The sequence below is a fragment of the Rana temporaria genome (assembly GCF_905171775.1).
Source record: "Rana temporaria chromosome 5 unlocalized genomic scaffold, aRanTem1.1 chr5y, whole genome shotgun sequence".
Taxonomy (NCBI): domain Eukaryota; kingdom Metazoa; phylum Chordata; class Amphibia; order Anura; family Ranidae; genus Rana; species Rana temporaria.
In genome coordinates, this window is record NW_024404466.1 from 162,465 (window position 1) to 179,798 (window position 17,334).

A 17,334-nucleotide genomic window follows, 5' to 3' on the forward strand; every position below is an offset into this window, starting at 1 on the left:
GGCGGGGAGAGCAGCAGTAATAGACATGCACGTGCAGCACTGACAGTGTCATATTTCATGGGTCAGACCTATGAGAAGGCGGGGAGAGCAGCAGTAATAGACATGCACGTGCAGCACTGACAGTGTCATATTTCATGGGTCAGACCTATGAGAAGACGGGGAGAGCAGCAGTAATAGACATGCACGTGCAGCACTGACAGTGTCATATTTCATGGGTCAGACCTATGAGAAGACGGGGAGAGCAGCAGTAATAGACATGCACGTGCAGCACTGACAGTGTCATATTTCATGGGTCAGACCTATGAGAAGACGGGGAGAGCAGCAGTAATAGACATGCACGTGCAGCACTGACAGTGTCATATTTCATGGGTCAGACCTATGAGAAGGCGGGGAGAGCAGCAGTAATAGACATGCACGTGCAGCAGTGACAGTGTCATATTTCATGGGTCAGACCTATGAGAAGACGGGGAGAGCAGCAGTAATAGACATGCACGTGCAGCACTGACAGTGTCATATTTCATGGGTCAGACCTATGAGAAGGCAGGGAGAGCAGCAGTAATAGACATGCACGTGCAGCACTGACAGTGTCATATTTCATGGGTCAGACCTATGAGAAGGCGGGGAGAGCAGCAGTAATAGACATGCACGTGCAGCACTGACAGTGTCATATTTCATGGGTCAGACCTATGAGAAGGCGGGGAGAGCAGCAGTAATAGACATGCACGTGCAGCACTGACAGTGTCATATTTCATGGGTCAGACCTATGAGAAGACGGGGAGAGCAGCAGTAATAGACATGCACGTGCAGCACTGACAGTGTCATATTTCATGGCTCAGACCTATGAGAAGACGGGGAGAGCAGCAGTAATAGACATGCACGTGCAGCACTGACAGTGTCATATTTCATGGGTCAGACCTATGAGAAGACGGGGAGAGCAGCAGTAATAGACATGCACGTGCAGCAGTGACAGTGTCATATTTCATGGGTCAGACCTATGAGAAGGCGGAGGGAGCAGCAGTAATAGACATGCACGTGCAGCACTGACAGTGTCATATTTCATGGGTCAGACCTATGAGAAGGCGGGGAGAGCAGCAGTAATAGACATGCACGTGCAGCACTGACAGTGTCATATTTCATGGGTCAGACCTATGAGAAGGCGGGGAGAGCAGCAGTAATAGACATGCACGTGCAGCACTGACAGTGTCATATTTCATGGGTCAGACCTATGAGAAGGCGGGGAGAGCAGCAGTAATAGACATGCACGTGCAGCACTGACAGTGTCATATTTCATGGGTCAGACCTATGAGAAGGCGGGGAGAGCAGCAGTAATAGACATGCACGTGCAGCACTGACAGTGTCATATTTCATGGGTCAGACGTATGAGAAGACGGAGAGAGCAGCAGTAATAGACATGCACGTGCAGCACTGACAGTGTCATATTTCATGGGTCAGACCTATGAGAAGACGGGGAGAGCAGCAGTAATAGACATGCACGTGCAGCACTGACAGTGTCATATTTCATGGGTCAGACCTATGAGAAGACGGGGAGAGCAGCAGTAATAGACATGCACGTGCAGCACTGACAGTGTCATATTTCATGGCTCAGACCTATGAGAAGGCGGGGAGAGCAGCAGTAATAGACATGCACGTGCAGCACTGACAGTGTCATATTTCATGGCTCAGACCTATGAGAAGGCGGGGAGAGCAGCAGTAATAGACATGCACGTGCAGCACTGACAGTGTCATATTTCATGGGTCAGACCTATGAGAAGACGGGGAGAGCAGCAGTAATAGACATGCACGTGCAGCACTGACAGTGTCATATTTCATGGGTCAGACCTATGAGAAGACGGGGGAGAGCAGCAGTAATAGACATGCACGTGCAGCACTGACAGTGTCATATTTCATGGGTCAGACCTATGAGAAGACGGGGAGAGCAGCAGTAATAGACATGCACGTGCAGCACTGACAGTGTCATATTTCATGGGTCAGACCTATGAGAAGACGGGGAGAGCAGCAGTAATAGACATGCACGTGCAGCACTGACAGTGTCATATTTCATGGGTCAGACCTATGAGAAGACGGGGAGAGCAGCAGTAATAGACATGCACGTGCAGCACTGACAGTGTCATATTTCATGGGTCAGACCTATGAGAAGGCGGAGGGAGCAGCAGTAATAGACATGCACGTGCAGCACTGACAGTGTCATATTTCATGGGTCAGACCTATGAGAAGACGAGGAGAGCAGCAGTAATAGACATGCACGTGCAGCACTGACAGTGTCATATTTCATGGGTCAGACCTATGAGAAGACGGGGGGAGCAGCAGTAATAGACATGCACGTGCAGCACTGACAGTGTCATATTTCATGGGTCAGACCTATGAGAAGGCGGGGAGAGCAGCAGTAATAGACATGCACGTGCAGCACTGACAGTGTCATATTTCATGGGTCAGACCTATGAGAAGGCGGGGAGAGCAGCAGTAATAGACATGCACGTGCAGCACTGACGGTGTCATATTTCATGGGTCAGACCTATGAGAAGACGGGGAGAGCAGCAGTAATAGACATGCACGTGCAGCACTGACAGTGTCATATTTCATGGGTCAGACCTATGAGAAGGCGGGGAGAGCAGCAGTAATAGACATGCACGTGCAGCACTGACAGTGTCATATTTCATGGGTCAGACCGATGAGAAGACGGGGAGAGCAGCAGTAATAGACATGCACGTGCAGCACTGACAGTGTCATATTTCATGGGTCAGACCTATGAGAAGACGAGGAGAGCAGCAGTAATAGACATGCACGTGCAGCAGTGACAGTGTCATATTTCATGGGTCAGACCTATGAGAAGGCGGGGAGAGCAGCAGTAATAGACATGCACGTGCAGCACTGACAGTGTCATATTTCATGGGTCAGACCTATGAGAAGGCGGGGAGAGCAGCAGTAATAGACATGCACGTGCAGCACTGACAGTGTCATATTTCATGGGTCAGACCTATGAGAAGACGGGGAGAGCAGCAGTAATAGACATGCACGTGCAGCACTGACAGTGTCATATTTCATGGGTCAGACCTATGAGAAGACGGGGAGAGCAGCAGTAATAGACATGCACGTGCAGCACTGACAGTGTCATATTTCATGGGTCAGACCTATGAGAAGGCGGGGAGAGCAGTAATAGACATGCACGTGCAGCACTGACAGTGTCATATTTCATGGGTCAGACCTATGAGAAGACGGGGAGAGCAGCAGTAATAGACATGCACGTGCAGCACTGACAGTGTCATATTTCATGGGTCAGACCTATGAGAAGGCGGGGGAGAGCAGTAATAGACATGCACGTGCAGCACTGACAGTGTCATATTTCATGGGTCAGACCTATGAGAAGGCGGGGAGAGCAGCAGTAATAGACATGCACGTGCAGCACTGACAGTGTCATATTTCATGGGTCAGACCTATGAGAAGGCGGGGAGAGCAGTAATAGACATGCACGTGCAGCACTGACAGTGTCATATTTCATGGGTCAGACCTATGAGAAGGCGGGGAGAGCAGCAGTAATAGACATGCACGTGCAGCACTGACAGTGTCATATTTCATGGGTCAGACCTATGAGAAGACGGGGAGAGCAGCAGTAATAGACATGCACGTGCAGCACTGACAGTGTCATATTTCATGGGTCAGACCTATGAGAAGACGGGGAGAGCAGCAGTAATAGACATGCACGTGCAGCACTGACGGTGTCATATTTCATGGGTCAGACCTATGAGAAGACGGGGAGAGCAGCAGTAATAGACATGCACGTGCAGCACTGACAGTGTCATATTTCATGGGTCAGACCTATGAGAAGACGGGGAGAGCAGCAGTAATAGACATGCACGTGCAGCACTGACAGTGTCATATTTCATGGGTCAGACCTATGAGAAGGCGGGGAGAGCAGCAGTAATAGACATGCACGTGCAGCACTGACAGTGTCATATTTCATGGGTCAGACCTATGAGAAGGCGGAGGGAGCAGCAGTAATAGACATGCACGTGCAGCACTGACGGTGTCATATTTCATGGGTCAGACCTATGAGAAGGCGGGGAGAGCAGCAGTAATAGACATGCACGTGCAGCACTGACAGTGTCATATTTCATGGGTCAGACCTATGAGAAGACGGGGAGAGCAGCAGTAATAGACATGCACGTGCAGCACTGACAGTGTCATATTTCATGGGTCAGACCTATGAGAAGGCAGGGAGAGCAGCAGTAATAGACATGCACGTGCAGCACTGACAGTGTCATATTTCATGGGTCAGACCTATGAGAAGACGGGAGAGCAGCAGTAATAGACATGCACGTGCAGCACTGACAGTGTCATATTTCATGGGTCAGACCTATGAGAAGACGGGGAGAGCAGCAGTAATAGACATGCACGTGCAGCACTGACAGTGTCATATTTCATGGGTCCGACCTATGAGAAGGCGGGGAGAGCAGCAGTAATAGACATGCACGTGCAGCACTGACAGTGTCATATTTCATGGGTCAGACCTATGAGAAGGCGGGGAGAGCAGCAGTAATAGACATGCACGTGCAGCACTGACAGTGTCATATTTCATGGGTCAGACCTATGAGAAGGCGGGGGAGAGCAGCAGTAATAGACATGCACGTGCAGCACTGACAGTGTCATATTTCATGGGTCAGACCTATGAGAAGGCGGGGAGAGCAGCAGTAATAGACATGCACGTGCAGCACTGACAGTGTCATATTTCATGGGTCAGACCTATGAGAAGACGGGGAGAGCAGCAGTAATAGACATGCACGTGCAGCACTGACAGTGTCATATTTCATGGGTCAGACCTATGAGAAGACGGGGAGAGCAGCAGTAATAGACATGCACGTGCAGCACTGACAGTGTCATATTTCATGGGTCAGACCTATGAGAAGGCGGGGAGAGCAGCAGTAATAGACATGCACGTGCAGCACTGACAGTGTCATATTTCATGGGTCAGACCTATGAGAAGACGGGGAGAGCAGCAGTAATAGACATGCACGTGCAGCACTGACAGTGTCATATTTCATGGGTCAGACCTATGAGAAGGCGGGGAGAGCAGCAGTAATAGACATGCACGTGCAGCACTGACAGTGTCATATTTCATGGGTCAGACCTATGAGAAGGCGGGGAGAGCAGCAGTAATAGACATGCACGTGCAGCACTGACAGTGTCATATTTCATGGGTCAGACCTATGAGAAGACGGGGAGAGCAGCAGTAATAGACATGCACGTGCAGCACTGACAGTGTCATATTTCATGGGTCAGACCTATGAGAAGACGGGGAGAGCAGCTGTAATAGACATGCACGTGCAGCACTGACAGTGTCATATTTCATGGGTCAGACCTATGAGAAGACGGGGAGAGCAGCAGTAATAGACATGCACGTGCAGCAGTGACAGTGTCATATTTCATGGGTCAGACCTATGAGAAGGCGGGGAGAGCAGCAGTAATAGACATGCACGTGCAGCACTGACAGTGTCATATTTCATGGGTCAGACCTATGAGAAGGCGGGGAGAGCAGCAGTAATAGACATGCACGTGCAGCACTGACAGTGTCATATTTCATGGGTCAGACCTATGAGAAGACGGGGAGAGCAGCAGTAATAGACATGCACGTGCAGCACTGACAGTGTCATATTTCATGGGTCAGACCTATGAGAAGGCGGGGAGAGCAGCAGTAATAGACATGCACGTGCAGCACTGACAGTGTCATATTTCATGGGTCAGACCTATGAGAAGGCGGGGAGAGCAGCAGTAATAGACATGCACGTGCAGCACTGACAGTGTCATATTTCATGGGTCAGACCTATGAGAAGGCGGGGAGAGCAGCAGTAATAGACATGCACGTGCAGCACTGACAGTGTCATATTTCATGGGTCAGACCTATGAGAAGACGGGGAGAGCAGCAGTAATAGACATGCACGTGCAGCACTGACAGTGTCATATTTCATGGGTCAGACCTATGAGAAGACGGGGAGAGCAGCAGTAATAGACATGCACGTGCAGCACTGACAGTGTCATATTTCATGGGTCAGACCTATGAGAAGGCGGGGAGAGCAGCAGTAATAGACATGCACGTGCAGCACTGACAGTGTCATATTTCATGGGTCAGACCTATGAGAAGGCGGGGAGAGCAGCAGTAATAGACATGCACGTGCAGCACTGACAGTGTCATATTTCATGGGTCAGACCTATGAGAAGGCGGGGAGAGCAGCAGTAATAGACATGCACGTGCAGCACTGACAGTGTCATATTTCATGGGTCAGACCTATGAGAAGGCGGGGAGAGCAGCAGTAATAGACATGCACGTGCAGCACTGACAGTGTCATATTTCATGGGTCAGACCTATGAGAAGACGAGGAGAGCAGCAGTAATAGACATGCACGTGCAGCAGTGACAGTGTCATATTTCATGGGTCAGACCTATGAGAAGACGAGGAGAGCAGCAGTAATAGACATGCACGTGCAGCACTGACAGTGTCATATTTCATGGGTCAGACCTATGAGAAGACGGAGAGAGCAGCAGTAATAGACATGCACGTGCAGCACTGACAGTGTCATATTTCATGGGTCAGACCTATGAGAAGACGGGGAGAGCAGCAGTAATAGACATGCACGTGCAGCACTGACAGTGTCATATTTCATGGGTCAGACCTATGAGAAGACGGGGAGAGCAGCAGTAATAGACATGCACGTGCAGCACTGACAGTGTCATATTTCATGGGTCAGACCTATGAGAAGACGGGGAGAGCAGCAGTAATAGACATGCACGTGCAGCACTGACAGTGTCATATTTCATGGGTCAGACCTATGAGAAGACGGGGAGAGCAGCAGTAATAGACATGCACGTGCAGCACTGACAGTGTCATATTTCATGGGTCAGACCTATGAGAAGGCGGGGAGAGCAGCAGTAATAGACATGCACGTGCAGCACTGACAGTGTCATATTTCATGGCTCAGACCTATGAGAAGGCGGGGAGAGCAGCAGTAATAGACATGCACGTGCAGCACTGACAGTGTCATATTTCATGGGTCAGACCTATGAGAAGGCGGGGAGAGCAGCAGTAATAGACATGCACGTGCAGCACTGACAGTGTCATATTTCATGGGTCAGACCTATGAGAAGGCGGGGAGAGCAGCAGTAATAGACATGCACGTGCAGCACTGACAGTGTCATATTTCATGGGTCAGACCTATGAGAAGGCGGGGAGAGCAGCAGTAATAGACATGCACGTGCAGCACTGACAGTGTCATATTTCATGGGTCAGACCTATGAGAAGGCGGGGAGAGCAGCAGTAATAGACATGCACGTGCAGCACTGACAGTGTCATATTTCATGGGTCAGACCTATGAGAAGGCGGGGAGAGCAGCAGTAATAGACATGCACGTGCAGCACTGACAGTGTCATATTTCATGGGTCAGACCTATGAGAAGGCGGGGAGAGCAGCAGTAATAGACATGCACGTGCAGCACTGACAGTGTCATATTTCATGGCTCAGACCTATGAGAAGACGAGGAGAGCAGCAGTAATAGACATGCACGTGCAGCAGTGACAGTGTCATATTTCATGGGTCAGACCTATGAGAAGGCGGAGGGAGCAGCAGTAATAGACATGCACGTGCAGCACTGACAGTGTCATATTTCATGGGTCAGACCTATGAGAAGGCGGGGAGAGCAGCAGTAATAGACATGCACGTGCAGCACTGACAGTGTCATATTTCATGGGTCAGACCTATGAGAAGGCGGGGAGAGCAGCAGTAATAGACATGCACGTGCAGCACTGACAGTGTCATATTTCATGGGTCAGACCTATGAGAAGGCGGGGAGAGCAGCAGTAATAGACATGCACGTGCAGCACTGACAGTGTCATATTTCATGGGTCAGACCTATGAGAAGGCGGGGAGAGCAGCAGTAATAGACATGCACGTGCAGCACTGACAGTGTCATATTTCATGGGTCAGACGTATGAGAAGACGGAGAGAGCAGCAGTAATAGACATGCACGTGCAGCACTGACAGTGTCATATTTCATGGGTCAGACCTATGAGAAGACGGGGAGAGCAGCAGTAATAGACATGCACGTGCAGCACTGACAGTGTCATATTTCATGGGTCAGACCTATGAGAAGACGGGGAGAGCAGCAGTAATAGACATGCACGTGCAGCACTGACAGTGTCATATTTCATGGCTCAGACCTATGAGAAGGCGGGGAGAGCAGCAGTAATAGACATGCACGTGCAGCACTGACAGTGTCATATTTCATGGCTCAGACCTATGAGAAGGCGGGGAGAGCAGCAGTAATAGACATGCACGTGCAGCACTGACAGTGTCATATTTCATGGGTCAGACCTATGAGAAGACGGGGAGAGCAGCAGTAATAGACATGCACGTGCAGCACTGACAGTGTCATATTTCATGGGTCAGACCTATGAGAAGACGGGGGAGAGCAGCAGTAATAGACATGCACGTGCAGCACTGACAGTGTCATATTTCATGGGTCAGACCTATGAGAAGACGGGGAGAGCAGCAGTAATAGACATGCACGTGCAGCACTGACAGTGTCATATTTCATGGGTCAGACCTATGAGAAGACGGGGAGAGCAGCAGTAATAGACATGCACGTGCAGCACTGACAGTGTCATATTTCATGGGTCAGACCTATGAGAAGACGGGGAGAGCAGCAGTAATAGACATGCACGTGCAGCACTGACAGTGTCATATTTCATGGGTCAGACCTATGAGAAGGCGGAGGGAGCAGCAGTAATAGACATGCACGTGCAGCACTGACAGTGTCATATTTCATGGGTCAGACCTATGAGAAGACGAGGAGAGCAGCAGTAATAGACATGCACGTGCAGCACTGACAGTGTCATATTTCATGGGTCAGACCTATGAGAAGACGGGGGGAGCAGCAGTAATAGACATGCACGTGCAGCACTGACAGTGTCATATTTCATGGGTCAGACCTATGAGAAGGCGGGGAGAGCAGCAGTAATAGACATGCACGTGCAGCACTGACAGTGTCATATTTCATGGGTCAGACCTATGAGAAGGCGGGGAGAGCAGCAGTAATAGACATGCACGTGCAGCACTGACGGTGTCATATTTCATGGGTCAGACCTATGAGAAGACGGGGAGAGCAGCAGTAATAGACATGCACGTGCAGCACTGACAGTGTCATATTTCATGGGTCAGACCTATGAGAAGGCGGGGAGAGCAGCAGTAATAGACATGCACGTGCAGCACTGACAGTGTCATATTTCATGGGTCAGACCGATGAGAAGACGGGGAGAGCAGCAGTAATAGACATGCACGTGCAGCACTGACAGTGTCATATTTCATGGGTCAGACCTATGAGAAGACGAGGAGAGCAGCAGTAATAGACATGCACGTGCAGCAGTGACAGTGTCATATTTCATGGGTCAGACCTATGAGAAGGCGGGGAGAGCAGCAGTAATAGACATGCACGTGCAGCACTGACAGTGTCATATTTCATGGGTCAGACCTATGAGAAGGCGGGGAGAGCAGCAGTAATAGACATGCACGTGCAGCACTGACAGTGTCATATTTCATGGGTCAGACCTATGAGAAGACGGGGAGAGCAGCAGTAATAGACATGCACGTGCAGCACTGACAGTGTCATATTTCATGGGTCAGACCTATGAGAAGACGGGGAGAGCAGCAGTAATAGACATGCACGTGCAGCACTGACAGTGTCATATTTCATGGGTCAGACCTATGAGAAGGCGGGGAGAGCAGTAATAGACATGCACGTGCAGCACTGACAGTGTCATATTTCATGGGTCAGACCTATGAGAAGACGGGGAGAGCAGCAGTAATAGACATGCACGTGCAGCACTGACAGTGTCATATTTCATGGGTCAGACCTATGAGAAGGCGGGGAGAGCAGTAATAGACATGCACGTGCAGCACTGACAGTGTCATATTTCATGGGTCAGACCTATGAGAAGGCGGGGAGAGCAGCAGTAATAGACATGCACGTGCAGCACTGACAGTGTCATATTTCATGGGTCAGACCTATGAGAAGGCGGGGAGAGCAGTAATAGACATGCACGTGCAGCACTGACAGTGTCATATTTCATGGGTCAGACCTATGAGAAGGCGGGGAGAGCAGCAGTAATAGACATGCACGTGCAGCACTGACAGTGTCATATTTCATGGGTCAGACCTATGAGAAGACGGGGAGAGCAGCAGTAATAGACATGCACGTGCAGCACTGACAGTGTCATATTTCATGGGTCAGACCTATGAGAAGACGGGGAGAGCAGCAGTAATAGACATGCACGTGCAGCACTGACGGTGTCATATTTCATGGGTCAGACCTATGAGAAGACGGGGAGAGCAGCAGTAATAGACATGCACGTGCAGCACTGACAGTGTCATATTTCATGGGTCAGACCTATGAGAAGACGGGGAGAGCAGCAGTAATAGACATGCACGTGCAGCACTGACAGTGTCATATTTCATGGGTCAGACCTATGAGAAGGCGGGGAGAGCAGCAGTAATAGACATGCACGTGCAGCACTGACAGTGTCATATTTCATGGGTCAGACCTATGAGAAGGCGGAGGGAGCAGCAGTAATAGACATGCACGTGCAGCACTGACGGTGTCATATTTCATGGGTCAGACCTATGAGAAGGCGGGGAGAGCAGCAGTAATAGACATGCACGTGCAGCACTGACAGTGTCATATTTCATGGGTCAGACCTATGAGAAGACGGGGAGAGCAGCAGTAATAGACATGCACGTGCAGCACTGACAGTGTCATATTTCATGGGTCAGACCTATGAGAAGGCAGGGAGAGCAGCAGTAATAGACATGCACGTGCAGCACTGACAGTGTCATATTTCATGGGTCAGACCTATGAGAAGACGGGGAGAGCAGCAGTAATAGACATGCACGTGCAGCACTGACAGTGTCATATTTCATGGGTCAGACCTATGAGAAGACGGGGAGAGCAGCAGTAATAGACATGCACGTGCAGCACTGACAGTGTCATATTTCATGGGTCCGACCTATGAGAAGGCGGGGAGAGCAGCAGTAATAGACATGCACGTGCAGCACTGACAGTGTCATATTTCATGGGTCAGACCTATGAGAAGGCGGGGAGAGCAGCAGTAATAGACATGCACGTGCAGCACTGACAGTGTCATATTTCATGGGTCAGACCTATGAGAAGGCGGGGAGAGCAGCAGTAATAGACATGCACGTGCAGCACTGACAGTGTCATATTTCATGGGTCAGACCTATGAGAAGGCGGGGAGAGCAGCAGTAATAGACATGCACGTGCAGCACTGACGGTGTCATATTTCATGGGTCAGACCTATGAGAAGACGGGGAGAGCAGCAGTAATAGACATGCACGTGCAGCACTGACAGTGTCATATTTCATGGGTCAGACCTATGAGAAGACGGGGAGAGCAGCAGTAATAGACATGCACGTGCAGCACTGACAGTGTCATATTTCATGGGTCAGACCTATGAGAAGGCGGGGAGAGCAGCAGTAATAGACATGCACGTGCAGCAGTGACAGTGTCATATTTCATGGGTCAGACCTATGAGAAGACGGGGAGAGCAGCAGTAATAGACATGCACGTGCAGCACTGACAGTGTCATATTTCATGGGTCAGACCTATGAGAAGGCGGGGAGAGCAGCAGTAATAGACATGCACGTGCAGCACTGACAGTGTCATATTTCATGGGTCAGACCTATGAGAAGGCGGGGAGAGCAGCAGTAATAGACATGCACGTGCAGCACTGACAGTGTCATATTTCATGGGTCAGACCTATGAGAAGACGGGGAGAGCAGCAGTAATAGACATGCACGTGCAGCACTGACAGTGTCATATTTCATGGGTCAGACCTATGAGAAGACGGGGAGAGCAGCTGTAATAGACATGCACGTGCAGCACTGACAGTGTCATATTTCATGGGTCAGACCTATGAGAAGACGGGGAGAGCAGCAGTAATAGACATGCACGTGCAGCAGTGACAGTGTCATATTTCATGGGTCAGACCTATGAGAAGGCGGGGAGAGCAGCAGTAATAGACATGCACGTGCAGCACTGACAGTGTCATATTTCATGGGTCAGACCTATGAGAAGGCGGGGAGAGCAGCAGTAATAGACATGCACGTGCAGCACTGACAGTGTCATATTTCATGGGTCAGACCTATGAGAAGACGAGGAGAGCAGCAGTAATAGACATGCACGTGCAGCACTGACAGTGTCATATTTCATGGGTCAGACCTATGAGAAGGCGGGGAGAGCAGCAGTAATAGACATGCACGTGCAGCACTGACAGTGTCATATTTCATGGGTCAGACCTATGAGAAGGCGGGGAGAGCAGCAGTAATAGACATGCACGTGCAGCACTGACAGTGTCATATTTCATGGGTCAGACCTATGAGAAGGCGGGGAGAGCAGCAGTAATAGACATGCACGTGCAGCACTGACAGTGTCATATTTCATGGGTCAGACCTATGAGAAGACGGGGAGAGCAGCAGTAATAGACATGCACGTGCAGCACTGACAGTGTCATATTTCATGGGTCAGACCTATGAGAAGACGGGGAGAGCAGCAGTAATAGACATGCACGTGCAGCACTGACAGTGTCATATTTCATGGGTCAGACCTATGAGAAGGCGGGGAGAGCAGCAGTAATAGACATGCACGTGCAGCACTGACAGTGTCATATTTCATGGGTCAGACCTATGAGAAGGCGGGGAGAGCAGCAGTAATAGACATGCACGTGCAGCACTGACAGTGTCATATTTCATGGGTCAGACCTATGAGAAGGCGGGGAGAGCAGCAGTAATAGACATGCACGTGCAGCACTGACAGTGTCATATTTCATGGGTCAGACCTATGAGAAGGCGGGGAGAGCAGCAGTAATAGACATGCACGTGCAGCACTGACAGTGTCATATTTCATGGGTCAGACCTATGAGAAGACGAGGAGAGCAGCAGTAATAGACATGCACGTGCAGCAGTGACAGTGTCATATTTCATGGGTCAGACCTATGAGAAGACGAGGAGAGCAGCAGTAATAGACATGCACGTGCAGCACTGACAGTGTCATATTTCATGGGTCAGACCTATGAGAAGACGGAGAGAGCAGCAGTAATAGACATGCACGTGCAGCACTGACAGTGTCATATTTCATGGGTCAGACCTATGAGAAGACGGGGAGAGCAGCAGTAATAGACATGCACGTGCAGCACTGACAGTGTCATATTTCATGGGTCAGACCTATGAGAAGACGGGGAGAGCAGCAGTAATAGACATGCACGTGCAGCACTGACAGTGTCATATTTCATGGGTCAGACCTATGAGAAGACGGGGAGAGCAGCAGTAATAGACATGCACGTGCAGCACTGACAGTGTCATATTTCATGGGTCAGACCTATGAGAAGACGGGGAGAGCAGCAGTAATAGACATGCACGTGCAGCACTGACAGTGTCATATTTCATGGGTCAGACCTATGAGAAGGCGGGGAGAGCAGCAGTAATAGACATGCACGTGCAGCACTGACAGTGTCATATTTCATGGCTCAGACCTATGAGAAGACGGGGAGAGCAGCAGTAATAGACATGCACGTGCAGCACTGACAGTGTCATATTTCATGGGTCAGACCTATGAGAAGGCGGGGAGAGCAGCAGTAATAGACATGCACGTGCAGCACTGACAGTGTCATATTTCATGGGTCAGACCTATGAGAAGGCGGGGAGAGCAGCAGTAATAGACATGCACGTGCAGCACTGACAGTGTCATATTTCATGGGTCAGACCTATGAGAAGGCGGGGAGAGCAGCAGTAATAGACATGCACGTGCAGCACTGACAGTGTCATATTTCATGGGTCAGACCTATGAGAAGGCGGGGAGAGCAGCAGTAATAGACATGCACGTGCAGCACTGACAGTGTCATATTTCATGGGTCAGACCTATGAGAAGACGGAGAGACTTCCTAGAGAAATATTTCTGCCCCAGAGAATGGGAGTCTCGGAGTGTACAGGAGCCGGATTGGTTGGGGTGACACTAGCTAAACCAATGACTATGGGAGGCAGCAGAGCAAAGAAATCCGGCACTGTGAAGGGCCACAGGGCGGGGCCACAGGGCGGGGCCCCGGGATCTTCATCAAATGTGATCAGAAAGTCTTGTCTGAATTCTGTCCTCTCCTCTGCAGACGTCCTGGCCATAAAGTCGCAGTATGGCGCCTCCGTGATCGGCAGGATGAATGGGCGGTGAGTACAGAGACCCAATATTGGGGTGAATGGAGCGCGCTGTATATCGGGGTGAATGGAGCGCGCTGTATATCGGGGGGTGAATGGAGCGCGCTGTATATCGGGGTGAATGGAGCGGGCTGTATATCGGGGTGAATGGAACGCGCTGTATATTGGGGTGACTGGAGCGCGCTGTATATCGGGGTGTATGGAGCGCGCTGTATATCGGGGTGAATGGAGCGCACTGTATATCGGGGTGAATGGAGCGCACTGTATATCGGGGTGAATGGAGCGCACTGTATATCGGGGTGTATGGAGCGCGCTGTATATCGGGGTGAATGGAGCGCACTGTATATCGGGGTGAATGGAGCGCACTGTATATCGGGGTGAATGGAGCGCACTGTATATCGGGGTGAATGGAGCGCGCTGTATATCGAGGTGAATGGAACGCGCTGTATATCGGGGTGTACAGGCATTGGGGTGAATGGAGCGCACTGTATATCGGGGTGAATGGAGTGCGCTGTATATCGGGGGGTGAATGGAGCGGGCTGTATATCGGGGTGAATGGAACGCGCTGTATATCGGGGTGAATGGAGCGCGCTGTATATCGGGGTGAATGGAGTGCGCTGTATATCGGGGTGAATGGAACGCGCTGTATATCGGGGTGTACAGGCATTGGGGTGAATGGAGCGCGCTGTATATCGGGGTGAATGGAACGCGCTGTTTATCGGGGTGAATGGAGCGCGCTGTATATCGGGGTGAATGGAGCGCGCTGTATATCGGGGTGAATGGAACGCGCTGTATATCGGGGTGAATGGAGCGCGCTGTATATCGGGGTGAATGGAGCGCGCTGTATATCGGGGGGTGAATGGAGCGCGCTGTATATCGGGGTGAATGGAGCGCGCTGTATATCGGGGTGAATGGAACGCGCTGTATATCGGGGTGTACAGACATTGGGGTGAATGGAGCGCGCTGTATATCGGGGTGAATGGAGTGCGCTGTATATCGGGGTGAATGGAGTGCGCTGTATATCGGGGTGTACAGACATTGGGGTGAATGGAGCGCGCTGTATATCGGGGTGTATGGAGTGCGCTGTATATCGGGGTGAATGGAGCGCGCTGTATATCGGGGTGTATGGAGCGCGCTGTATATCGGGGTGAATGGAGCGCGCTGTATATCGGGGTGAATGGAACGCGCTGTATATCGGGGTGAATGGAACGCGCTGTATATCGGGGTGTACAGACATTGGGGTGAATGGAGCGCGCTGTATATCGGGGTGAATGGAGTGCGCTGTATATCGGGGTGAATGGAGCGCGCTGTATATCGGGGGGTGAATGGAGCGCACTGTATATCGGGGTGAATGGAACGCGCTGTATATCGGGGTGAATGGAACGCGCTGTATATCGGGGTGTACAGACATTGGGGTGAATGGAGCGCGCTGTATATCGGGGTGAATGGAGTGCGCTGTATATCGGGGTGAATGGAGCGCGCTGTATATCGGGGTGTATGGAGCGCGCTGTATATCGGGGTGAATGGAGCGCGCTGTATATCGGGGTGAATGGAGCGCGCTGTATATCGGGGTGAATGGAGCGCGCTGTATATCGGGGTGAACGGAGCGCGCTGTATATCGGGGTGAACGGAGCGCGCTGTATATCGGGGTGTATGGAGCGCGCTGTATATCGGGGTGAATGGAGCGCGCTGTATATCGGGGTGAATGGAGCGCGCTGTATATCGGGGTGAATGGAGCGCGCTGTATATCGGGGTGTATGGAGCGCGCTGTATATCGGGGTGAACGGAGCGCGCTGTATATCGGGGTGAACGGAGCGCGCTGTATATCGGGGTGTATGGAGCGCGCTGTATATCGGGGTGAATGGAGCGCGCTGTATATCGGGGTGAATGGAGCGCGCTGTATATCGGGGTGTATGGAGCGCGCTGTATATCGGGGTGTATGGAGCGCGCTGTATATCGGGGTGAATGGAGCGCGCTGTATATCGGGGTGTATGGAGCGCGCTGTATATCGGGGTGAATGGAGCGCGCTGTATATCGGGGTGAATGGAGCGCGCTGTATATCGGGGTGAATGGAGCGCGCTGTATATCGGGGTGAATGGAGCGCGCTGTATATCGGGGTGAATGGAGCGCGCTGTATATCGGGGTGAATGGAGCGCGCTGTATATCGGGGTGAATGGAGCGCGCTGTATATCGGGGTGTATGGAGCGCGCTGTATATCGGGGTGAACGGAGCGCGCTGTATATCGGGGTGAACGGAGCGCGCTGTATATCGGGGTGAACGGAGCGCGCTGTATATCGGGGTGAACGGAGCGCGCTGTATATCGGGGTGAATGGAGCGCGCTGTATATCGGGGTGAATGGAGCGCGCTGTATATCGGGGTGAATGGAGCGCGCTGTATATCGGGGTGTATGGAGCGCGCTGTATATCGGGGTGTATGGAGCGCGCTGTATATCGGGGTGTATGGAGCGCGCTGTATATCGGGGTGAACGGAGCGCGCTGTATATCGGGGTGAACGGAGCGCGCTGTATATCGGGGTGAACGGAGCGCGCTGTATATCGGGGTGAACGGAGCGCGCTGTATATCGGGGTGAATGGAGCGCGCTGTGTATATCGGGGTGAATGGAGCGCGCTGTATATCGGGGTGAATGGAGCGCGCTGTATATCGGGGTGTATGGAGCGCGCTGTATATCGGGGTGAACGGAGCGCGCTGTATATCGGGGTGAACGGAGCGCGCTGTATATCGGGGTGTATGGAGCGCGCTGTATATCGGGGTGTATGGAGCGCGCTGTATATCGGGGTGTATGGAGCGCGCTGTATATCGGGGTGAACGGAGCGCGCTGTATATCGGGGTGAACGGAGCGCGCTGTATATCGGGGTGAACGGAGCGCGCTGTATATCGGGGTGAACGGAGCGCGCTGTATATCGGGGTGAATGGAGCGCGCTGTGTATATCGGGGTGAATGGAGCGCGCTGTATATCGGGGTGAATGGAGCGCGCTGTATATCGGGGTGTATGGAGCGCGCTGTATATCGGGGTGAACGGAGCGCGCTGTATATCGG

General features: G+C 51.4%; 1 protein-coding gene across 1 annotated transcript in view; it reads left to right on the forward strand.

Moving 5' to 3' along the window:
- The window catches only part of MAPK15 (mitogen-activated protein kinase 15), a 56,644-nt gene that overhangs the window by 19,669 nt on the left and 19,641 nt on the right, over positions 1-17,334 (forward strand). Inside the window, exon 8 of the mRNA XM_040334344.1 lies at positions 14,233-14,290. Coding sequence (XP_040190278.1) covers positions 14,233-14,290 — 58 coding nt within the window. The remainder of the gene's footprint in view (positions 1-14,232; positions 14,291-17,334) is intronic.